General features: G+C 46.4%; 2 protein-coding genes across 3 annotated transcripts in view; one reads left to right on the top strand and one right to left on the bottom strand.

Annotated features, from left to right (window-relative positions):
• The first annotated feature begins 6,971 nt into the window (after nt 1–6,971).
• The window catches only part of LOC144170056 (5'-nucleotidase-like), a 49,163-nt gene continuing 30,734 nt past the window's right edge, over nt 6,972–25,400 (top strand). The window contains exons 1-2 of one of the 2 annotated variants that reach the window (XM_077699576.1): nt 6,972–7,071; nt 15,221–15,286. The gene's annotated coding sequence lies outside the window, so the exon portion shown is untranslated. Of the gene's footprint in view, nt 7,072–15,149; nt 15,287–25,400 lie in introns of those variants that run through there. The other variant, XM_077699577.1, reaches the window with a different exon arrangement.
• On the bottom strand, nt 11,165–22,537 carry LOC144168542 (uncharacterized). The gene is made up of 3 exons (XM_077697502.1): nt 22,295–22,537; nt 21,999–22,166; nt 11,165–11,278 (listed from the first exon to the last, which is right to left on the bottom strand). Exons 1-3 carry the CDS (start codon nt 22,535–22,537, stop codon nt 11,165–11,167), a joined length of 525 nt encoding a protein of 174 aa, XP_077553628.1.

The raw sequence follows: 25,400 nt of genomic DNA, 5'->3' as shown, positions 1-25,400 counted from the left end.
AACGAACGAACAAACGAACGAACAAACGAACGAACAAACAGGCAAGCAAGTAAACAAACAAGCAAACAAGCAAGCAAACAACAAACAAACAAACAAGCAAACAAGGAAGCAAACAAACGCATATGTGAACGCCTAGTGCTTCAAAGGTGCAAGGACAAGGTTGGCTTTGACGCAAGGCCTTTTTGAGGAAATAAAAATGCAGGTGACCCTTGCGGAAAGAAAGGCTCTGCTGTAAAACTGTATGCATGAATTGACGTTAGAACGCTTACAAACAAATCCCACTAGCAGAGAATCAAGCGGCACATATTCGAAGCTCGCATTACTTAACAGCTTAACTAGTCAAATGAAACTTATTTTGAAATTTTACTTTTACTTGCTTCACTTGGAGTGTCGGTCAGAATTAAGGCCCTTGAAGAGAAATAAAGCGCTTTGTAGAGCTGTGATATTAATTATTCATTTAACGGAAGCTAAATAATACTAGCGCTGCCATGATTGGTTTTAATTTAGGTACAAAACTTTCACAAGCTGTGGGAATAAATCATGAAGGCCCACCTCATCAGTCCGACGAAGAAGTTTTTGCTGGGTCGGGAAGGAACGTTCATGGCATCAGAATTCAAAGCCCAGGTATTGCATCCGCGCGTTATACCTCATAATGTTAGTGCGTTAGCATTCTTTAGCATTCGTTAGCATTCTTTAGTATTATTTCTTAGTATTCTTTAGTAGTGCATAGTACTCTTTACCGAGTACCCCCACAGCCGGGGCCGTGTAACGCCCTGCATTGCCACAAAAATAGACATTTTGCGGAACTAACGCCTTTAGTCATTGTGATAGTCTAAATGTCGATAACTCGTCGGACAGAATTATGGAAAACCAGAAAATAAGAGAAATAGAAAAATAACATTTTCACGAAAATGATCTGACAGAACGAAAAATATGCATCTTATACATTTTCCCAAAATACCTAAGAGTAAACGAAAAAAGTACGCAGAGACACGTTAGAAATCAGAATAAAAATTAGCGTAAACGGACAAACTCTGCAATACGCCTTGCATCTTCCAAAAAAAAAAAAAAAAGCAAAGAGCGAGAGAAAAACTGGGCGTTTGCCCGAGCGTGTGAAGGCGAAATCCTCATGCGCCAATGATGACGCAAGACAGTCCTTCATGTGCCATGTGAAGATGATGTTGCAAAGGTCGATTGAACTCTGTTCTCCAACTACAATTTTATGCAACTGCCATTTTCTCGCGGATATTTTTAGCAGTAAAGGGATCGAAAATCTTTTTAATAAAGCATAATTTTCAATTCTTTATTGTACCAACCAGAGCATCAGAAAAAGTTTATTATGGAACTAAGTAGGAAGATATGTTTTTGAATAAACGATTTGCTGCGGGAATCGCGTACCCTACAGAGGTGCCGAAGAACACTACTTGTTTTCGCATATTCATGGTTCCTTGATTTAAACAGCACATGTATATGGTCACCCGCCGCGGTGGCTCAGTGGCTAAGGCATTGCGCTGCTGAGCACGAGGACGCGGGTTCGATTCCCGCCTGCGGCGGTCGCTTTTCTGATGAAGGTGAAAAGCAAAAATGCCCGTGTGTACGAGATTTCGGCGCACGTTAAAGATCCCCAGGTGGTCAAAATTAATCCGGAGCCCTCCACTACGGCGCGCCTCATCGCCTGCGTTGCGTCGGCGCGTTAAACCCTACAATCAACCAATCAATCAATCAATCAATCAACATGTATATGGTCCCCAAATATGTCTGCAATCATGCGTGAAATCAAATCAGTGCTGTATTTATTCATCATATTCAGAAGCAGGCTATCTTTAGGTCCACTGCAGGAGGAAGGCCTCTCCCCTGACCTCCAACAGCTCCTGTCCTGCGCTGCCAAAGTCCACTCTTTGCCTCCGAATTTTCTTATTTCGTCTCTCCATCGTGTTATTCGCCTCCCTCTTTTCTAGACCCTTCCCTTGGTATCCACTCTGTTACCCCGGTGGTCCAAAATTGTCATTCGTCTCACTACATGGCCAGCCCAAGTCCATTTATTTCTCTCAATTTGGACCATGATATTTTCTACTCTGGTTTTGCTACCTGATCTAGGTTCCTCGTTTCCTGTAAGTGTTACTGCTATCATTATTCGCTCCATGGCCCGTTGAGCCAACTTAAGTTTGCCTTCTAGTTGTTAAGTGGGGCGCCCAGTTTCTCTATATGTCATCACCGGCAGAACTAATTGATTGTATGTCTTCCTTTTTAGGAATAGAGGTAGCTTACTTTTCATTATCTGCGAGTGCTTGCCGAGTGTACCCCAACCCATTGCTATTCTGCTCCGGATTTTTCTCTCGTGGTTGGGATTAGCATTGACCACAAGTCTAAGGTAGTTCTACTCTTATAGTACTTATTTTAGTGTTTCGTTACTTGTCCTAAAGAGGGCGCTATCGGCATGTTTATTCATTATTTTAGACTTATTGATTTAAGGCCCCACGGCGGCGATTTCTGATTATGGTTACTCAATTATTTTTGCAGGTTTTCCGCAAACTCACGAAAACACTTTACCATACCTTCTTAAACAAAATTGAGAGAAGCGCGAAAGCTTCGTCTAATCCAAGGAAAATGCCTCGATCAATTCTTAAACCTTCAAAGACCAAAATTTGCTAATGAAGAACGAACCCATGGGAAGATTTTTCGGGCAATAAGTAAACACAACTACGAACGATCCAAATGTGTAGCAATACATGGTTTATGAGATTAAGGTTTACTGTCGTACTCCCGCTTGATCGATGTGTACATTGCATTATCTGTATGTAGAACCATTCCTTTCTCGTGATTTGCAAGCAACCATTTTTACGCAATGGAAGCCAAGTTTCACATACGCGCTTTGTGTCCAGAAATCTTATCAGAGCTTTTCGGTGGACCAACTGGTCTATGCGGAAATGTATTAGTTTTTTGACAGCACATTGGTCCCGCTAATATAGCGCTTTCGTTTTAGAAGACTATGCCGTCTGCGAACCTCATGTGGGTCAAGTATTCAACGTTTATCTGTAAATCTGCGTTTTCCCATTCAAGCTTCCTGAATGCTCCCTCCAGACATGCTGTGAACAAATTTGACAAAATGCATCTCCTTGTCTTACTCCTTTTCAAATCGGGAACTCTTCGCTGTGGTTGTGAAGAATTATCCTGCCCATACATCTCTCATATATGTCGTATATGGGTGTTATGTAGCACCCCTCCATTCCTTGGCCTTTTAACTCTTACATCACAGCTGCGTTGTTTATTTAATCAAATGCCTTTGTATAGTTTATAAATATCATTAAAGGGGTTTATTTACTCTACGAATTTTTCTATTTCTTGATTGATCACATGGATGGGATCTATTGTAGAGTATTTGTTTCTAAACGCACCCTGTTCCCTGGGTTGTTGGAAATCTAGGCTATATATCGCTTATGCATTTGACTATTACATTGCTAAATTTATTGTATGTAAACTGCAGTAGGCGGATGGGTCTGTAATTTTTAAGACCTTTGGTATCTTTCTTCGTGGGAATCAAAGCAATGATCACGTTTTTCCAGACTGTGGGCACATTTAAAGTCCTTACATATTCTAAGAATATAGTTTAGCAAGCTTTTCAAGTACAATATATCCACCATCCTGTAAAACGTTCCTGGTTATGCCATCGTCGTCTGCCGATTTTCCTATTTTCATGCCCTTTAGCCCCCATTCTATACTACCTCTTAAGGTATTTGCCCCAAACCGAAAGCTAAGTTTCTAGGCTTAGTAGTCTCCCCTGATCTGACGTCGCTGGCGTATAGGCTTGTGTAGAATCGTTCCGCTACGTTTACTACCTCATCCATATCATGCGCAATGTTACCCTGTTCATCTCTTAGTGCGTACACACTGTCTCTACCACAATCCAGCTTCCTCTTTCTTGCCTTTAAGCTTCCTCCTCTCTTACCTCTACCACTCCCATGTTTTACGCACGAATGTCGTTCGTTTGACTTTTATTAATCAATTGTGACAGCTCCGCAAACTCTCTTTGACCCACCGCGCACGAGAATTTATTGTTTTGATGTTTCGAAACAAGTTCCTTCGTTTTCTGCGTTAAGGCCGGAATACATAGAGCAAACTTTCACGAGAAAGTTCGCGCGCGGCGGGAAATCTACCGCGGAAGGACGCCGTACGTTCGTCGGACTGAACTACATAGAGCGAAGACACGGCGCCCATCGTCGCGTCGTCGCGTGGTTGCTCTACGAGGGGCTAACTGAATATCCATCTGCAGAATCAACGGCGGCGTTTAGGGAGGAGCTTTCTGCTTGTGTTGTACTTTGTCCGACGATTCTGCGTGGCAGGGGCGTTCCTTCTGGTGATATATTCTTTGTCAGTTCTCAAAGGCGCCAAGGGCAGTAGGAAAAGAGCGCGCCCGGGAAGAATCGAACTAGCGACCTCTACAACGTGAAGCAGGCATTTTACCTCTAGTTTATATCAGCATGTGGCACCTCGCTGAAAATACATGTTCACCTAGGCAATCAACCCATACGGCTTGCTGCCTGCAGTTTCCGCCGTATTTGAAAGGCCCTCCCCGTCATACAGCCTGTTCCTCACGCGCCGGCCTTATTGCCATTAAAACAACTAATGTAGCCGGATTGCCTTTATTTAACCGAATGAAAGCTGTGGTACATGCCTATCTCGGCGACACAAGCCACGGCATTCGAGTCGGGACCGTACTTCGTTCGCACCGCGGACTTCACTCGTTGCAACCTCATTTTTCTAAAACGATCTCTGATTTACAATGCGTGTTTCAGCTCGAATAGGCGCAAGCCAAGCGTACGTCCATCAAACTCTTTGCTTTCAAAGGCTTCCAAAGCGACCGCCTGCCAGTGGTCTGTACGCGCCATGGAGGGGAAATCCGAAGACCTGATTGGTTGCCTCGGTTTGCTGCTACGCCACCGTTTCGCCGCGGGCGAACTTTTCAGTTCTCGCTCTATAGGCAGCGGACGACGTTTTTAAAGCAAAGCTTTACTACTTTCGTCCAGCGATTTCGCGGAGGATGTGCAAGGTGACCTTTTGACCGGAGACCCCCCCTCCGGCTACACACCCCTCGAAACGCATGGAGTGATTCGCCGGGCCCGCTGTCTGCGCTGCGCGGCCGCGACGGGAGCGACCGCTCATTTGATCGGCAGCGGGCGGACCAAAACTACAGCCTCGTATGCATGCGGCGCTGGGTTGTCTCGGGCAACGTGACTCGTCTCGCGTCCGGCGAAAAGGAACGGTGCGTTCGTTGTGAATGAACGCCGCGTTCACCAGGCCTCCTTCTGTGAGCTTTGCACACATCCGAACGGATTTGAGACATGGTAGGCAATACCGCTTAATCAAAGGGTAATTAAGCGAAACCAAGATTTAACCAGACTAAACCAAGCATTTGCTTTTCGTGTCCAAGGTTAGCTGAGTTAGGCCGCAGCCATTTTTTTTCCTTCTGCCGACGCACGGCCGGTCTACAACAGCGGCGTCCGCCGCTCTAGCCCGGCGTGGCCGACGTTTTTGCGTTCACGACGCCGCCCCCGCCATTTAAGGCAACGGCTGGCAGAATCTCTGGTTTCAGTTTTGTAGAGCCACGTATGTGAATTCAAGTGACGTCACATGGGCAATTGATGGGGGTGTCGTTTACGGCTTTGCTTTCAACCACCTTCACAGCGTTGATTAGAGCCTTTTCTTTTCCTCAGCCGCGCGTCGAACGGGCTTCGCCGGACGCTGTTCGTCGACTTCTTGTCGCATATTCACTCCATGTATTCTGGCCCTTAGTTTGCCAATTTGTTTCCTGCAGGCTGCTTCTCCCGCAGCTGCGGCATAGTCTGTGATCGCCATTTTCAAGCTGTCATTTAGCATGCTAACAATGTCCTCGTCTTCACGGGCTAAAAGCAGAATTGTGTTCTGAGGGGTTATTTTAAGTTCCAGCGTCCTTACTCCAACGGACTCCATGGTGGGTTTCTTACATTTCGCTTGTTCCCCTTTCCTTTTTTGAGATTCAGCTTTCATTTTCACCAAACCATCCTATGAGCGCTGCTCCGAATCTTGCCTAGCACCTCCCCGTCTTGCGCAATAACTGTGTGGTCACTTATAATGTAGTCAATTTCGTGTTTTGTCATCCCGTGAAGACTTTTCTAAGTCCATTTCCCATTCCCTCGTTTGAGGAAGAATCTTTTCATTATACTCAGGCTATTTCTTTCGCCAGATCCTACCATGCGTATCTCCTCGACTGTTTCGAATGACTTTCCAAACTTTCCCCCCGGCTTTTCTCCTACTCTCTTCGCACCTACTCTCCCATCACAATCATTAATTGTTGTTCTCTTGTTTATTTCTGACGCGAAATCTTCGTAGAAACTATCTACGACATCGTCATCGTATCTATCAGTTGGTGCAAAGGCTTGTACTATCTGTAATGACCTGTATCACTTGTTTAGCTTGATCACAACGACTCCTACCCTTTCGTTAATACTAAGAATTTTCCCATGTTTCCTGCTATCTCCCTGTGGGTGACAAATCCCACCCAGTGTTTTTTTTTTTCCTGAGGTCCTCGGTAGCACAGAGTATGCCCGCTGCTCAACTCCATGAATTTTTTTCCTATCCTCCATCCTTGGGATCTCACTTGGCCCGACGATATCCCACTTGATGTCCGAGACTTCCTCGATAGTATGGCTAAACTTCCCTCGCTGGACAGGGTTTGCGCGTTAAACGTTTCCAAGTTCAAGTTCCAGAGCGGACCGGTCCAGAAAAAATGCTTCGTTTTGCAAAGGGCATGTAAAAATGAAACATGACCTCAACTTTCAAATACCACCTTTGAACACGAAAATTGTTGTTTTGAGTTCTGGGAGGAATGCCTAAAGCAAAAACATGACCTCTAGCCTTAAAAAGCTTAATTTAGACGCAAATGCTATTTTTAGAGGGTGAAATGTTCTACAGACCATTTTAAGAGTGGCGCGAAGCTTATCCCGAAAACAAGTTTTGTTTTGAGGCATTGGGCTCCTGGCATGTAGCGGCGGAAAACATCATTCCTCTTTATCACAACGTCACGGTGAATAAAAGGTGAGGCCATTTAGTTTGGGCCAGCATCACTGAGGCCGTATACAGCTTTTAGTAGTCCAAGGATTTGAGAACAACCTTCAAGCGGTTGTTAAACTATCCGGAAATGTTTAGGGCGTACAAGAGAGTTCCCATGTTCGGGTAGACAAAGTGTCAGACAAGCGGTCGATTGGTTGGGGCTTTTTTTCTATTTTATCGTTCCCATTTTGCCACCCAGGCTAAGAACCTGACCTAGAGAACTGTCTTTAAAATCTTCACCTTTCACCGAGTAGTCTATTATACTTTTCTGGGAATAATTTTATTATTTTGGGCTTTTTGCTTGTTTTTTTTATGGTGGGGTGGAAGAATTTGGGACCGCACACGTCCTGAACTGCCTTCGACAGGCAGTTCGTTAGGTCTTCTGACCTTCTATAGCGGCACAAATTCTCATAAAGGCAGAGACGGCTTTAAGCAAAGGATTCCTTTTATCCCTGCAATACGATTTACGGCAAAGTTTGTACCATAACCGATTCCGCAATCCTTACAACCAGATGAAGAGACGCGTTGCAAAGCTGAACAAAGATGTCCCAGTGCTGGTACGCACATTCGATTACCTCTTTTAAATGAGGGGACAGATTGTGAGATGGAGAAGGGTCTCCAGACCTGCACCACAAAAATGAGGGGACAGTATATCGTACCCTTTTCTGATACCGTACGGGGCACATTGCGTTCCCATGGGGCTACAAGCCAGGCACTTCTTGTAGAACCTAGCGCCATCTTGTGGTTCTCTTTGAACACTTCCATTATTCAATTGAGCTACCGCTAAAATGGACTTGTCGTGCGGCGACGTGGCCTGAAGTTATGGTCGCGAATTCTGACGCTAATGGTATGGGTTCCAGCTCCACTGGTTCTAACAATCGTTCTGCCTATTCTATTTTTTACTTCCTTATAACAATTATACGCGCCATTTTTGTAAATAAACGTGGCTTGGTAGCTTTTTGGTTGGTCTAGGTAATTGGCGCACCCCGTTTACCGACGTTTAATTTACTTCTTTCATCCCTCCGTAAGGGCCGGTCTTATACCTAGGATAGGAGGATAAGAGTAACTTTATTAAATGCCGGCAGCCGACGGTTTAAAGCGTCCTGACGTTGGCCAAGCGCCGACCCGGGGTTATGCCCTACTCTGCAGTGCCCCAGTTCGGCCCGTTTGCGGCGGGTCGTGAGGCTTGTGCTTTTCGAGCGCCCCCCGGGCCTGCTGGATGGCCTACATTGAAACTTAATACTGCCCCGTACGGTGGTGTATGCTGTTGTCGTCACCATGTCACTGACATACGTGAATGAAGCCATTAAAAGCACAGAACCCCTTTCAGAGAGTTTTCTGCTGCCGTTGAAGGACCCTGCACGAATAGTTCCATAGACATGTCCTAACAAAGATAAAGACAAAGTTCAAAACTACGCAACGACGTCGTATCTCTCTTGAAGAGACCCTGAAACGCTTCCGATGGGTGCTTTCACTCTTTCCTTCGTGCCTGGAAGCACTGCGAAAGTTATAGTTATCGTCAGACGGACCGGCACTGCGTGATTTGCTCATCGCTGCCGATACGCTTTCCGTTTCTGCTTTGCTTTTGTGCCTTTCTTTTTAAAGCGGCTATCGAAAGCGTTCATTGCTGCAACCGAAGGAAAGCCGGCCAATGGGGGCTACACCACCGTAATCACGTAATTCCAGCGGTCGAAGAACGCCAAGCCCGGGAAAGAGAGAAATCTCTTGAGGAAGTTTCTAAGTTATCTGATGGGCACTGGAGCAGCAATTTTTGTCTGGCGTACTTTGCGACCCCCTAATCTAACTACTAGATGTGCTGGTTGACCACGTTCTGCGACCACTTAGGATTTCGAAAAAGTTTTAAAATGTGTTGCAGGGTTTTTAAATGCTAAATATCCTACTTACTTGCTCGCGTGACCATAGCAAGTTCCGTAGGACGTAGACAGACAAAATCAACCGAGAAAAAGCCGGGATTAACACCGCATGAGCGCCTATCAAATACGCAGTGTTCACCCCGTATAGACACCGCGAAAAGAAGGCAACAGGCTTTGCAGCGGTCGAAGGACTCGGTCTCTGCAGGACCCGCTTTTCTGTTAGTTGTGAGAGCTGCTATTTATGCGTAAGGAGCATTTAGTGCGAAATACGTCTGCAAGAACTGACTTGCCCAACAGCGGCGCCGCGCTACTGCTGGAGCTATAGCAAGGAGCTAACCGTAGGGGAGGTGTTCGGCAATATACTAATTTGCATGCCTATGAGAATCACCGCGTAGGAAACAGTTTGGTAAAAATACTCAGTTTCCCTCTTTGTTGCCGGTGTGTGGCCGAGCGATTGACCTCACCCTAACCAGAAACATAAAAGAAGTACCGCACAGAACATCAGTGTCTACGGCAGGTACCATGGGCTTCAATAAAATGTTCTTCGGAGTCTAGAATTTAAAATTTAGTATCGCATTCCATTACCCATTTTCGCTGCCTTTATAAAAAACTTTTGGAAGAGTCTCTAAATGTCAAAACCTTTCTCTTTTCCGCTTGTGGAGCCAGGGTACGTTCTGGGCATTCGGGGTCATACGCAGATCGGTGACATACGCAGTAAGACAGGGTGACGAACGTATCCAGCCAAGCAACGTGATTAATGTCAGACTGCACTGCCTTGTTGTCTTGGGGGGTTCCTAACAATCTTCTCTTTTTTCTCGATAGTTGGCTAAACATCTGGAGTTCTAAAAAAGGAAACATTTCGTGATGTGGAAATCTCTGCTCTTTGTCAGAAAAAAACAGCCTAGTGGTAGTGGCGTAGCCAGAAATTTTTCTCGGGAGGGGGGGGGGGGGGGCTGAAATCGCACCTCGACCTCAGATATATGATTTTTCAAGAGATTAAAAACGTCAAAAATATGTGTAATAAATGCATAACCATAGTTATGTATTTGTTATCATATATCGTTCAATTATTAACTATTAATTAACAATATCCAATATATGTTATATCATATTCCCCTAATACATTAACTGATACCAAAGCGGACAAATTCGTGGTCCGTGCGTACTGTCAATAAAAATAAAAATAAAATATTTACTTTTTAAAAAGTTATTCGTACGTACCGAGAATTATGGCAGAACTGGTATCACTGCTCGCAATTTTCGGTTTTTTCTACATCAGAGGAAATAACACTTAAAGAAATGCGGAAAGGTATAACGAATATAAACATATATATGCGTAGCAAACATGGAAGCAACGAATGTATAGGTAAAAAAACTACATTAATCTGAAACTAACAAAGGAGTGCTTGCAGCGGATATAATAAACGCGAAAGGCACAAAGCAAAGCAAACAACGCGTGGATGGACGTTATATTTTAATGTAGGTTTGCCATCCAAAATTATTTTTTTTTCTCGTTTTTGCAGACATGGGATAGTTAGGGACAAATACAAATATCGCTGTTTTTTTATTTCAATACATTGCGCAGAAGAAGATAGTTGGCACTCGTGTATTTCGGATAATCGCAACAAAATTGGTCACCCAAAAATACGCCAAAAGTACAGTTGTGGTGCAGAAAGCGAGATTATATTTTGATCAGAGCAACGAAAGTGTCACTGGCAACAAAGTGTACATTTTTACAGGAAGCCCGTTCTACATGGTCCGAATTTACCTGTGAAGTCCCTGTTGCGGCACCGCTCGTTCAGCAAAACGACCTATTTTTGTAGCTGTGGCTAAAGAGCGTTTTGCCGCGCGAACGGCCCCGTCGCAGCGAATTCGCAGGTAAATTCACACCGTATATAGAACGGTAGACGGGGCTTTAGGTGCTTAGAACATGAGAGAGGAGTACGTACACTAAAAACATCTTGCCTGACCACTTGGAAGCCGGCCAAAGCTTTCGGGTACTGGTCAGCCGGAGGGTAGGAGCAACAGGGACATCTCAACTGAGCGAGCGCCCGCCCTGCGGGGCTCGTGTAGGTCCGGGACGTGTTTAGGAGGCAAAATATCTACCGTAACAAATTTAAGGGAAGGGATGTAAAAATAACACATGAAAGCAACCAAAAATAACCCGCAAGGATAAAGATTCACATACATCTAAACGCAGAGGGCTAGGGGGGTGCGGAAACGAAGTCAGCTATTTCGCCGTTTTGGCTCATGGTTGCTCCTCCCAGAGCCGCCATGATGCGTGCGGAACTGGACAGGAAGCCGACGATACCACCACCCTGCACAGACGCCAAAAACGGACGGAAAATCTGGGATGTGTGCAAGGGCCCGGACTGGCCCGAAAGCCCGGCCCGACCCGCGGGCTGAACTAGGACCGGGTAGCCAGCATTATCTCGGGCCCGGGCCGGGCTCGGGCTTGAACAAAAAAATTTTGGGAACGTGCCTGAGGCCTGGAAGTCGTGTGCAGGAAATTTGAAATTGTTGATGACAGAAAGTTGGCTCATTGATGTTCAGTGAAGCTTGATGTCTTTGAATTTTGATGTTGAAAATGCTTTTGAAGATAAGTTGCGCTTGTTATGATCGCGTGTTGTGAAAATGCGAGTTTTTTCCTGTGTCCGTCTCTGTAATAATAACAAGCGCAACTTACCTTCAAAAGGCCCATTGATATTTCAGGTGAAGCGAAAACACAAAAGCGAAGTGCAATCACTAGGGGGCCGTTAGTAAAATAGCAAAAAGACTTATTGCACTTAGAAAGTCTTCACGACAATAAAAGAAAACGTATGGGCTCTATTAGCATTGTGGGAGAGAACGGGTCAAAAAACTAGGGCACTCCGGTCGCAGAGTACACCACGATTGCCTTTCAGATGGCGAAGCCTTTTAGGGGATCGGGCGGTCGGCGTCTCATGTCGTTGGCGTAACCGCCGTCTCATGTAGTCGCATACTAACACATCGGAACACTCGTTTACGCCTCGCGCTGGAACGCTTCGTGCTTCAAAGACACGAGGCTTTCACAGCAAAGCTCTATACCTCTACCCCAACGGTTTCATCTCCTTCGGCGCCAAGAACACACTTATAGACTGCATGCTTCGCCCCTCCCCAGGTTTCACGTTATGAATGACTGCCCAGGATTTTTTTCTTTGCTTTTCAAACTAGAACAAAAAAGCGAACAAACGTGATCTGGACTTCGCACTTTGTGCAGACTATGCCAAAGTTAAGCTAAGGTACCCGTGGGTTCTTCTTATACTTTTTATACACTTTCATTATTGTCAATAAAAGTAACTTTTTGAGTTGACAATGTTTTGAGCATTGGAAGAACTAGTCTGTACTTAGGCAGGCTACGGGAACAAATTTTAGCAAAGTAAATTGACCAAAATGCAATTTAAACTAGCTTTCGGCAGTTTCTTATTGTCAAAAACATGTAGACGGGAGAGTTCCTTGTGAAACTAATTGACTGAAACAATGAAGGGTGCTGTATCTGTTCAAGAAATGCATCAATAAATATATTATCCCCTTTTCTCAACATAATTTAAACGATCCTTGGTGTGCCATCAGTTCGAAGACTGTCGCAAATGAAGTGCTCATTTCACTGGGATTCTTGAAAATACATTTTCTTTGTCAGGATAATTATGTGGTGCAAAGATCGGTCCAAATTTAAAATAAATTTTAATTTAGCACACGCGCTCTGTGTTTAAATTTAAATTAAAGAACCAAACTTTTTGGGCTCATGTTTTGGGTCTGCTGTACTGGGTTCATGTTTAAGAACAGTTGTTGGACTCGGACTTATTTTATTACATTCTGTCGTACTCGGGCCGGGCCAGGCTTGGGCTATTATTTTAAATTTTTTTCATACTCGGGCCTTGCTCACTCGTTTATCTCAATGTTTTTTCGGCTCGGGCCGGGCCGGGGCCGTATCTTTACCTGGAAGAGCCGAGCCGGGCCTAGAAATTGCGGCCCGTGCGGCGCTCTAGCGTGGACACCGGCGCTCCGCGCGCGCTGCTATGTATTTGCGGGGGCGCGCCGAACGCGAGTCGCCACGGACGATCGGAAAACGCGAGCGAGACGCTCCATGTGGTTACCGCTTTAGCGTACTGGTTTCCGGCGGCGGCCCCACTTGCATGGAGGCATCGACGGAACCAGAGTGGGGGTCCGGATGTCCTGACCTCCCCTTAATTTTTGAATTTATCTCCCAACAAGATGAGCCCTCAAGTCGTAACAAAATTCAAGTTGATTTTTTATTCTTCTTGGATTTTTGGATTTCCCACATTTTGGTGAATAAAAAAGGCTACTATACCCCTCCTCATTAACATCATCACTATCATCATCGCCATCGCTGATAGAATCTCACCTCGTCCACTCACCCTCAGAGAAAAACCTTGATCCGCCCCTGCACGGAGGTACTGAAACAGCCAGGCCTGCCGTTTCGCCTGCGAATCTCCCATTGTTTGTTCTGAGCAGCGACTCTCCGTCGCACGCTCGGCACAGGCAGAGCGCGCGTTTGCAGGTCACCCTCTTGCATGAAGGCCTTGCATATGACTTGAAGGCCTTGTATAGAACGGGCATGGGAGTAGAAGGCATTGCGTAGAACGGGCCACTGAGGTTGCCAAGGGCGCTTTCCGGACAGGCGTTTTGGTGTTCTAGACAAATTCCGACGATAATTTCCGGCGCAGCTGGTTGCCTTGTCGGCGTGCAGGACAGCGCGACAAAATATCGGAGGGCCAAGTGGCATACCCCTACCCCTCGCTACGCCCCTGCCTAGTCACAGCAGCAGAAAAGAGTCACAGGACATGCATGGGGATAGCGAAAGGTTTGATCCCACAAGGATAGAGGCGTGGTGTATAGGTAGAAGGGTGGCCGTGCAACGCACAGCCCATACAACTCCGTTTGGGCACTGCAAAATGCAGCAGTTCAACTCTCCCGTTCAGTATTAGAATTAGAAGTGTTTGGAAAAAGCTTCAGGGTGGTCAGACCGACACGGTGAACATAGAGTATCCCAGCAACAGTGATCATGTACCCTCTCTCAAACCGACGAACAAGTGCTTCTTGGGATTGAACCAAACGCCGACTTCTTTTAGTTCATTGTTGGGCAACGCCATCCACACGCACTCAGAGCAAATGCTAGTGAATTCCGCACCCCCCCCCCCCCTACCCCGGAATATTCAGACACAAACGGCAATGCTTGAATCGATGCACATCCCCGACAACCCAGTATAATTTACACCCAAAAAATGAATCGAAATTGTTTGGTTTTTGAGTACCGAAGCTGCGTGTGGGCTACGAGGCACGCCGTACCGGACGACTACGTAATAATTTATGCCAGCGGAGGATTGCGCAAAATGTCGAAACACGGACATTTCTGCTACTCGCCTTTGTTCAACAAAAGCAAGCATTGCAAGCTTGCCTTTTATGCATTCAGTGATCACATCAAAAAAACCTTTATTCTCGTCAGACCAAGCTGTTAAAGGAAGGAGCTCGCAACAGTGTATGGCACACTTATTTACAAAGCAGTTTGAGTACTACCTAAAGAATGTTTTGACCCGCGAGACAAATTTTTCAAATGCTGTGTAATGTTCTCGCATAATTACCCATGTTGTTGCCTACGCTATTTCTTAAGTTTAAAAAAGAACGATGAACGATCTGAACTCATGCACGTGAATGTCCTGAAACAATTGAAGACCTGTGAAGAAAAGATAGATTTGCAAGGAAACCAAACACCGGGAAACAACATTCGAATTTTGAGAAAAATAATACCTAAACATTTAGCCTCCTACTGATTGCAATATACTTAATGCTTGACGAGACGTTTGTCCGTTTATTCATCTCAAACCTACCTGTTTTCATGAATTCTGCAGTGATGAGGAATGTACAAAAAGCTGCAGCCTAATTCATCAGTTTTAGGATTCACGCTGATCACGTCTGCGGAACGAGAGAGTAGAATAAATTTTTTGAAACTCGGACAAGAGGATATAAATGTTCTTCTTTCGGTTTAAATGTCGTGCTTTATGAATGCGGCACATTTTTTGGGGGGTATATAGGTTGGTGCGACCAACAGAAGAGTGACAGTTGACATTTCACGAATCCTGACGTGTTTAAAAAGTGCGAACGGTGCTGTGATGCAGATAATTGAATTCCGCACCTGGGTATAAAGCTGATGTTAAAAGAGGTCTTTGTCCTTGTAAGGTGAATTGTATGTGCGTCATAGTAGCTGTAGCGGATGTCCGCAGGTTGGATGTTCGCATTTGAACCGAGTGCAGTCTGAAGCTGAGTTGCTAACAAAGAAGCAGTGAAAGGTCAGTGTGCTTACAACTTTTATCCATGGATATTTAATAGCGGGATTAGGTAAAAACGTAATGAGAGGTCCGCGTTAAAAATGGTTTATTGTTCTCGCACTCTGCTCCTTCAATTTGCGTTGTCGCAGAGACCTGAAAAAATCGACATGTATACTGTTCATAAGCAAACGAATGGAGCAGTTGGAGATGTACGGTAGTGTTAGCTCTTTGCGCAGCAAATACAGGTGGTTAAAAGCTGTTGTTAAAACGTATGTGGGAAAGGGCGATAGGCATCAATAGTGAAAAATATGGACAAACTGCACATTTCTCGGAATATGTTGTTTCATCAACACGGGGCACGAAACTTTTGAAGAATACACCCGCAAAAAACTGGCATTGTAGTTGCGGCGAATGAGCTTGCCCAGGCGAATAAGAATTTCTTCCCAGTACGTTTTCTTATCCGGAAACAAATGGTTAGGAAGCTTTTGTGATATTAAAGGCTGAGGACGAAGGTAACGAAGAAAAGCTTTACCTTTAGAAATGCTACCAAGCATGTAGAAGGCTAATAGTTATAGTTACGGGTACTTCAAGAATCATAAAGTAAGGCGGAAACCGCAAATTATTCACTGAGCGAAAAGGGCGTCCTTGTAGTTGGCAGCACATTTGAAAGCCGGGGAACGGCTGACACGTGGCTGCGAAGTCTTTCATAGCACAAACGTCATTGATGTCCATAATAACACCAGTGAACATGGCGCTGCTAGGCAACGCTGGGCAGCCACGCGCAGAACCAAGTAAAAAGCGTAGAGTTTGAGCTGTGGCTAAGAGTGTAGTGCTTGGCGCTGTGCGGCAGCGGCACGGCGTATAAGCGCGCGCTCCGCTGACTTCACACAGCTACCAATACTCGCAACGCCATACTCCGTAATGACCACTCAGCGGCGATGAGATAAACATTAACGGGTTCGCACTCACCACTCATAAGACGTTATACGTGTCATCGAAGTTCTTTTCTTCTTTTGAACGAATTGACAACAGCTCTGCTACGCAGGGGCTTGAGGCACGTCGATACGAGACGCAAAGCTGTCTGAGGGAGACACCTACGGGTTAGAAATTACAGCCTTGGCTCAATATTGATGAAGGAGCCAGGACACATACTAATTTCTAGATTGTGGATAACGCCAAACGATGTATGACCACGAATTTCTGACAAAATAAACACCTGAAGGCGAGATTGCATGACTCATTGTTTTATGTTTTCACGATGTGACAGGCACTGCGGAAACGAAGAATGTGTACGCCGTTTGTGTATGAGATGTTTTGACAGATTCCCAGAGTGTAGCTTCGCAGCTCATACTTGTTGTTATTTAACAGAAGGTAATGGAAGGCAGGAATATAGCCAAGTTGTTTTGCTTACGAATACGTTGTCTTCGTTGCCGTCACTTGTGCCCGTAGAAATATCTTAAAAGGAGACTGAAGGCCACACATCATCAGCAAATTTTGCTGCTTCGACGGGGAGACAAACGTTACTCGAGGACACAAAGCATGAGGATTGGAATATGCTATCCATATGCTTCAAACTATATCCTGTGTATTGCTCCTGTGTAACTTCTATGACGCCTCAGGCACCCTTTGCCATGTTGTGTGAGAGCGCGCATGCAACCCCCCTATCCAAGCCACACAGAATAATTTGTGAGCTGTGGGTGGAAGTACCCGCCAGAAATGTGCGGACCCCAAGCTAAGTATGGTTACACGCAACCATAGAGGCGAACGGCTCCAATGAAATGGTTTAATAGAAACCCCACGCACCTGGTTCTCTGCTGGGGTGCTATTCCAGGAGGCCCAAGTTTGAGCGAAACTCGGGCGACGCGGAGCTGTGGGGATAATAATAAGGTCATGATAATATTTCGTGGCGGGGTTAAACTGCTTTAAAATGAGATTCATGCTTTTTAATTGAGGTGACGTAACTGGTCCAGGGCAGCGCGTTCCAAGAAGGCACGACTAGGGCGGGGCGCATTTTTCATTGCGTTCTCTCGCTCCACTGTTCCCCTAGTGTCTACTGGGGGCAAGCAAATCCAACTACTTATTTAGTGTCCCTTTTACTTTATTAATCGGTATTTCCCTACAAGGTTCATTTATATTTTCTTCCAGGTGTTCATATAAGCTTTTTGTTAGAAATTTTTCTTCCAAAGAAGCCGGTTCGGCCGTCGGAGGCACACAATGCAATCACGTGACTACGGCCATCTGGCAAAAAAAGAAAGCGGTGATGGAGCGCGCCACATTCAAAACAGTTGCTGCTCGTATTAGGGTAACGCGGGGCAAAATGAGACCAAAATGTGAAAACAGTGAATATTTTTTTTATTACACTCGATGCCACAAAAAGTCAATACAGGAACTTTCTTTTAGGTGCAAGGTATGTGCTACATAAATATGGCCATGTTGCCACCTGTTCGAAAGCTTATTTAAAAAAGAAATACAAAAATGCACAAAATTTCTCATTTTGCCCTAACTTGTGGGGCAAAATGACACAATGCGTGGGGCAAAACGAGACAGTGAAGAAAAGATAGATTTGCAAGGAAACCAAAAAAATTTCAGCCCTTCAGTTCTTGCAGTAGAAGCACTTGAAATTCACTCCGTGGGCCACCACACAGTCTTCATGAGCCCAGTATTTGCACTCCGCGCACTGAATCCGGACAGAACTAGGCGCTGCGCTGCTCCAAAACGTTTCGCAGATCAAACACCGCCAGTCCTATGTGCTATTGTTTTCCTTTGTGAAACTCGTGCACTTCATTGGCTTATTCAGCAAATCGAGGCTGGATATATTTCATGCATCTTCTTCGCGTCTTTTTGCCGTTTTGATGTGGAATTGCACTGGCCTTTCGTGACTTTCAACTTCGTCGGCCTGGTTTTATTATTCGAGGACGTCAAATTTGTGATAAATTCCCATTTTCAAGCGCTTCTTTCTTTTTAAATTTTGGTATAGGAGAAAGTTCATTAAAACTAAGTCCTGTCGTAGTAGTTTTTTCATTCCTCTAGGCGTTACTCGATGAGGTTATGTCGTGTTCTTGTCTACAACTTTCTCTACATTTTCTTTATTTGCACGGGTGCACGACGCGGTATTACATTAGCTGAGATGAGTATTAGCTGAGAAATCGTAAATCAAAAACCGCGCATTATCGTCGCTCCGCCTTTCCTGCTCCTTTCAACTTATTCTTCGCTGTTGACGGCGCAGGAGCCTTCCCTCCCACGATGCTGCACTCCTCAGCGGTGATGTACTTCCGCTATCGCGCTCCCCAGACTGCCGTCTGCTACGGGCAAGCTTTGTTGACACCATGAATCCCGCACTCCGCTCAAGGCTGGAAAAGCAAACGAGAAATCTTGCCGCATGTCTGCGGTGGCTTGCCCTTGCCCTTTCGCGGTGTACTACGTTGCTGCAGTTGCTATCGGGAGCACGTGACTTTTTATCGGCGGCGGACTCGCAGCCGCACGGGGAGGATCGTGCGCTCGTTCCCTGTGATGCACCGCGCACTGTTTATCCAAAAAGCGCCGTATCAGATGTGGCCCCGCTGGTGCCGGATCTTATTTTGCGGCGGTGGTAATTCTTGCCGGCGGCATGTGAAAAAGACATTTTAAACCGATACAGAACCCGTGCACAAAACGCTTCAATCATGTGACCAGTTCAGCTTGGGGCGACGCATGCTGGAGAGCGGCAAAGTTGGCAAAACATGCTCCGCCGTGGCTCTGAGCTTTCTAGCGCTGGAGCGAGACCCATTTCTTTGACAATCTCAAACGTCTCAAACATCCGTTGCCTTGGCAACAAGGCACAAACCACTCTAGAAGTCCGCTACGTTTCCGTGATCCCGGTTCAGCTCGGGGACCCGCCTTCCGACATGTGGGCATTGCAGGCGTACCACTCACTCTCATTGGGAAGTGCGAGATGCGTTTGACATTACAGGAGGCGATGGCGTGTGTGTTGTGGACGCCTTTGTTTCGCGATGAAATGCGACGTTGCGCTTCTGCGGGTGGATAGTGCTTCCCATGGTCTGGATTATCTTTCTCAAGCGACGTACGCCTCAACCTCGCATGGAGTATGTGCAGTGTGCGTGGCTAAAAGCCATCCCGGATTGTGCGCCAGAGTTAAGTGACTTGCTGTTCGTCCCCGCAAACCGCGCGCGAGGTGAGTGCCAAATTTGCGACGGGCAGGAGGAGGCAACCCATTGTCTGTCAATCGCGGTTCAGACTTTCAACGCATGTTGTGACGTTGTGTTCGTTCGAAACGCTTGTCTGGATTGTTTTGAAGTTGAATAAAATGTGTGCGTCAAACACGGGCATTCGGCTCAGAGCGTTCTCGGCGATTGCACAAAAGAAGTGCCACGGGGCTTCAACGCTTGCTTTATGGAACGTAATCAGGTAAGAGAATATCCATGTGGTGTTATGGCCGTGTTGCATTCAATACAAACAGTTAAGCGTTTGCTTACACTTGTTTCGTTTGTCGGAAAATGTCCAAGCACTTCGGCACTCCGCTGGCAGATCAGCCGGCGAGCCGACGCTGAGCAGACGACTCATCTCTTTGCCGGAAGTGCGTGAAAAAGCCGCCCAATAGCAGGATGTCTAGCTCATGACGAACATGTGGGAATCGATGACGTAGACATGTGAAGATGGCGGCGTCCAAAAACACGAAGAGAAGGTTGAGAAAAAAGCGACAAACTTTGCAACAAAAGTGTGAGCTTTACGGTGCGCGTAAAAGAGTAATACTTGGCACAGATGACGTTGACGACCCAATCTAACGATTGCGCTAGTTCATTTAGTGTGCTCAAAACGCCTTTCAGGGCCCCTTTAAAACTGGTCACGCATGGGAAAGGGGAAGCCGAGCAACGGTGCCAACGCACCGCGGTCCTCCTCTATGTAGTTCCCTTGTCGGCGCTTGCGCCGCGCGGTCGCAAACACCCCGAAGCCGAGTTGCGATCCATGTATGCAATTTCCGATCAACGGCACCAGAGCGTCAACTTCGATCTTACACTGTACAGCTCCTCCCGCTAAGGTCACGTGACTATAGGTACCATTGGCGTTGACGACGACGACAACGACGGTCAATTTTCGCATTTGATGAGGCATACACGTCCTTTGGGTAGTATGGTTTATTTTATACTCTTTGCCCTCACCATATCTCTTTTTTCCTGGTCGCCGTAATTTTATGCTTGCGTCCATGGGCATAATTATAACCGGATTCCAAGAACAAGTTCTGTTTCTGTTACAGCACGTATGCAGTTCCAGGCGAAATTTGGGGGGGGGGTTGGGGCGAAAATGTCAGCCTTTTAAGCTATGGTAATATATTCCGGAGTTGAAGTAACTATTAATAAATATTCCTCGGCTGCGAGGTAATAAAGGATGTTACGTACTCAACAAATCCTCGTTATAACGCGATCACTTCGCGTGAAATATACCTTCATTCGAATTCAAAATTATCCATGTCCTCAAACCAACTGACCGGTATCAAAGCCACTGCATCGTACATCAAAATTACGTTAACAAACATTTTTGTAGCGTGAGCTTCATTGGGGAAGGTCACCAATCGCCCCAGACCTAAGCTGCAGGGTTCCACAGGCGCACGCCGCTGTTGCTGCGACCCACGAGCCATCGGTTCCACACCCGACCACCCCTCGCATGATCATCAAGTGGACCGGGCCGCCACGTGCCGCGCTTGCACAGCACGGTGTTGGTGCGATGCACGAGCCATCAATTCCACAACCGGCCACCCCTCGCATGATCATCAAGTAGACGGGGCCGCCACGTGCCGCGCTTGCGTTGCCCGTCTCTCCAGGAGCCACGCAAAACTGCTCAGGTAAGGCCAGTGTAGCTCACGCTACAAAAAAATACCCCGCCAAGCGCACCGCTCAGGTACTGTGGCACCACCGGGAAGTGGCCCTGGGTATGCACGTCCGTGTGTTTGCCAGGGCCAGTGCCAGGTGGCGCCAGCGCCACCAGTGTAGACAGAAGTATCTTTGCCGCTGCGATCCGCGGTTCTTACTTTCTCCACTTCTCTGGGCGGTGCAGAAATTGTACTCAGTCGTGCATTACTGTATACATTCTGTGTGGAGGGCACATAGGCCTGGAAAGGACGGCACCGAATTACGCGGTTTTCTAACCTTCAGCGACCGCAAAAGACTATCTTCTTTCGACGAAATTTGCAGCGAAGCAAACAGATATGCGGCCATTTTTTGCATTTATAAGAAGCTTCACGAGTCACGACCCAAAACTTATTTTGCTCCTCACAGTATGCAATCATCAGAGCCATTTATTCAAACGATTGATGACTTTTGTACAAACATGTGCAGCAGCTCGCCATTACTGATTTCTTTCTGGCTTGAACGTCCTTTTTTCAGTTGAAAGCCTTAGATTCAGTGGCCAACGTTTCTTTATTGCATAAGTTTTTCTGCAGCTCGATGTGCATTCCCCCGTGCAATGTTCCCCCAGGAGACATATTTCAATACGCTGATCATCCATGTCTTTCAAGTAGCGGTCCAACGTACACGCATCGTTAGCTTTGCTAGATCATTTTTTGCTCGCCCAACTGCTCATTAGAGTGCCTTTCAGACGAAATTCCTGCAGAAAATGGCGCAGTAAATCAGTTTGTATGTCGGGACAGAGAAAGAGCAGTGCTGAAAGACAGTTCGACAGAAACGCTGACGGTACGTAGAGAACATTCTCGAGGACTACTGGTCGCCCGGTCGACCTTTACCCGCAAGGTACGGTCACGCAGGAACTCCCGGAAGAAGCCTCCTAGACGCCCCAAAATGCCCATTCCGTCCAAAACCTCCAGGGTAGCCCCGTGGGTGACTGGGCCGAAGGCCCACAGCATGTCTAGCAGTAGCAGGAAAGCCACCTTCTTGTCGAGGCGGGCTTGTTCCTGCACGGAGACGTACCCAGGGAGTCAGCCGTGCACCGGTGCCGCCTGAAGCCGCTTTGTTGCTCCCGGAAGACGCCACTCTGGTCCGCCATCCACTCAAGACGCTACAGGACTGCAGTCTCCATGACCTTCCCAGCAGCCGCCGTCAAGGACACCGGTCGGCAGGGTTCTGGCTCCGTTGGGGGCTTGCCGACCTTAAGGATTGGCGAAATGAGCCCCACGAGCCAGGGTGGCGGGAGGACACCAGTCTGCCAGACCCGATTAAACAGTCGTACAAGCAGCTCCAACTTGGTCACGTCCTGGTTGCGCAGCATCTTATACGTCACCCCATTGATGCCAAGAGCGATCGGCCGCTTGGGGCAGTTGTTCATGGAATCTTGCAGCTCGCGGAGTGTGGTGCCCCTCGAGAGGAGGAACACCCTTTACTCGTCGTGTAAGGTGGGTGGCGCCGTGGTCAACCACGCGGAGCCGAGAGTAGAGCTCCACGGAGCGATGCAGCCTGGAGGCCTAACCAGCGCCGGCATGGGGGATAATCTGCTCCCGAAGGGGCCTGCGGCCACCCAACGGGGCCTGCAGCAACCCAACGGGAAGCCTTCGCCCATCTGCTTCATTACCTGGAGATGACAGGACTCACGCAGCGGCTGTAGACCGGACTGCAGCGTTACTGACTGATGTACCCGGACTGACCGCCATATCTCTTATTCTTTCTCCTCTCTTTAAATCTTTCTCAATCTCTCTAACATTCTAGTTCATCCCTTCTCTCCCCCTCTACTTCCGTTCCTCCGCACTAGCTTGCATGCAGGTGAGCTCATCCCTGGCGAGCTCAAAAATATCCCCGTTACACTTCCTTTCCTTTTCATTCCCCCCAAACCACAAACAACCACCGAACGTTCTGAATGCGTCGGCGCGTGAGTTCATACCTTTATTCCACATCGCTATAGGTGACGACGCACCAGGCCTTAATCTGGGTCGTGGAGGGCTGAGAAATTGTGGGGTGGGCGAATGACGACATTAACTTGTATGTCACTTTAACATCGCCATCAAAATTTATATTGACATCTGCTTAACGGGAAACTAGAAGGTCAAAAACTTTTTGTTTTAACTGACAGGTGATACGTCTCGTAGCTATTTAGGTTTTTTGTTCGGCGATTAACTAGGCGCCTCGTTTGTTCCAGAATAAATAATTAAGCCTTGGAATTTCTTTGTTTAGTTTCCCTTCCATATTTTTGTGATGTTGGAGAGCACATCACAAAGCGCTCAGAGCAAGCTGGGGCCTATTGCCGACTTTACTCGATCGTCGCCATCTTCGTGAGTGCTCGTTCTCATTGGTTCTCACTTTCGTTGTATAAAATATGAAGCCATTAAAAAGTGGGATTTTTTTTTGTGCCGTCTTTGTATCTCGACGCCCAGGGAAAGTTGGTTATCAAGCCCCGCCCTCTATAAGCAGGACTTGATGACCCTGGCTAGGCATTTTAAAAATTTGCTGCCGCCTTAGAGTAGGCGCGGAAAACAAACATTATATTTCTAAATGCAGTTGTTGGCCGTACCATATCAGTCCTATTGCACTGTGCACTCTGATTTTGACACTCGTTGTTGTAGATATATGAGCTAATGTTAAGTGGCATGGTCGGCTCTCGTCTTCATACCCCAAGCATACATCTTTTGACGCAATGTTTGTTTTTGAAAAACGCTTAGGCGAGCTCCGGTAATCCTGCTTCACCATGAGTGCGCGTTCAGTAGTGCCACAAATCGTAGTGCGCGAAAGTGTGTAGGGCGTTGATACTTGTTTTCACACTTCTGGCATTTTCTGTGTTAATAAGCAACGGCTGATTCTGCGAGTAATGTTTTTGTATCCTGAACACCCTATCCACCGATATAGGCGATCCAGCTTTAGCACTTTCATCATAATCATCATGAACAACAGCCTAATGAGGTCCACTACAGGACGAAGGCCTCTCCCATTGACCTCCAGCCCCTACTGTCCGGCCCTGCTCAAGTTCAATCTCTGCCTCCGAGCTTTGTTAATTCATCCAGAACGGACAACAGGTGGACCACAAGGACAACAGAATGGACACCGAGAGACAGGAATAGAAGAAGAGGAAGGCCATCAACTTGATGGAGAGATGAAATAAGAAAAAGGAGGCAAAGAATGGACTCGCGCAGCGCAGGACAGATGCGGGTGGAGGTCAATGGGGGAAGCCTTCGTCCTTCAGTGGACCTAAATAGGCTGCTGTTGATGATGATGATGATGATGCTGAGTCTCTCTGTATACACTTTGTTACCCTAGTGGTCTTCCGGTTGCATTTCGCCTACCTTCATAACCAGCTGAACTCCATCTGTTTTTTCTTTATTTGAACTACGATATCATATACTCGATTTTTTTCTTTGATCCAGGAAGCTCTTTTCCTGTCCCTTAAGGTTACTCCTATCATCATTCGTTCCATGGTCCGTTGAGCCGACCTAAGTTTACTCTCCAGTTTTTTAATAAGGCGCCAAGTTTTCCGCTCCATATGTCACATAGCTTTACATTCAGTAGTGTTTAGTTCCATGTGCCACTTCCTACACCATGCGAATACCCCGTCAATATCGTTAGTGGCGTCATCATTAATTATTCCGGGAAAAATAACGCACTCTTCAGCAAATAGGTTAATACTTGAAGAAACACAATCAGGTAGGTCATTAATATAAATTAAAAAGAGAAGGGGGCCTTATACCTAGCCTTGAGGCACGCCAGAGTGAACAGGGCTAGGAGATGATTCTTGGTCATTACACGTTACGTACTGTGAGCGGTTCAGAAGAAATTGTTCTATCCACAAAAAAGTGTTACTGTCTATGTTAAGTTGGCTAAGTTTGAAGAGAAGGGATTTATGGCATACTTTACCGAAAGCTTTCGAAAAATCAAGAAAAAGGAAATCTCCGCATGAGCCGCGGTCAAGAATGATATTAGTTTATGAGTGAAAGAAAGTAACTGCGCTTCGCAAAAGAAAGTCTTCCTGAAATCATGCTGATAAAGCGAGAATTAAGAATTTGTTTCAATAAAGGTTACTAAATTGGAGTACAAGATATGTAAAAGATTTTACGTGGGATGCTGGTCAACGATATGGGTCGTTAATGGTTAGGCGAGTCTTTTTTACCGTACTTATGGATGGGCACCACCTTCTCGGCCTTCCAGTCCGCAGGGACTGTATGACTGTCTAGTGACTGCTCAAAAATATAAGCCAAAATAACCGAGAA

This window comes from Haemaphysalis longicornis, unplaced genomic scaffold, assembly GCF_048455015.1.
Source record: "Haemaphysalis longicornis isolate Haplotype H1 unplaced genomic scaffold, Haemaphysalis longicornis Haplotype H1 scaffold_2, whole genome shotgun sequence".
NCBI lineage: Eukaryota > Metazoa > Arthropoda > Arachnida > Ixodida > Ixodidae > Haemaphysalis > Haemaphysalis longicornis.
Note: the sequence above shows the minus strand (reverse complement) of the source record. Positions and strands in the feature narration are given on the sequence as shown.

Coding starts and splice junctions, on each gene's coding strand:
- LOC144168542 (XM_077697502.1), bottom strand. CDS start 22,537: ATGAACAACTGCCCCAAGCGGCCGATCGCTCTTGGCATCAATGGGGTG. Junction 22,167..22,294: donor TGACGGCGGCTGCTGGGAAG/GTCATGGAGACT, acceptor GTCTCCGTGCAG/GAACAAGCCCGCCTCGACAA. Junction 11,279..21,998: donor TGCGTGACCGTACCTTGCGG/GTAAAGGTCGAC, acceptor GCGTCTGTGCAG/GGTGGTGGTATCGTCGGCTT.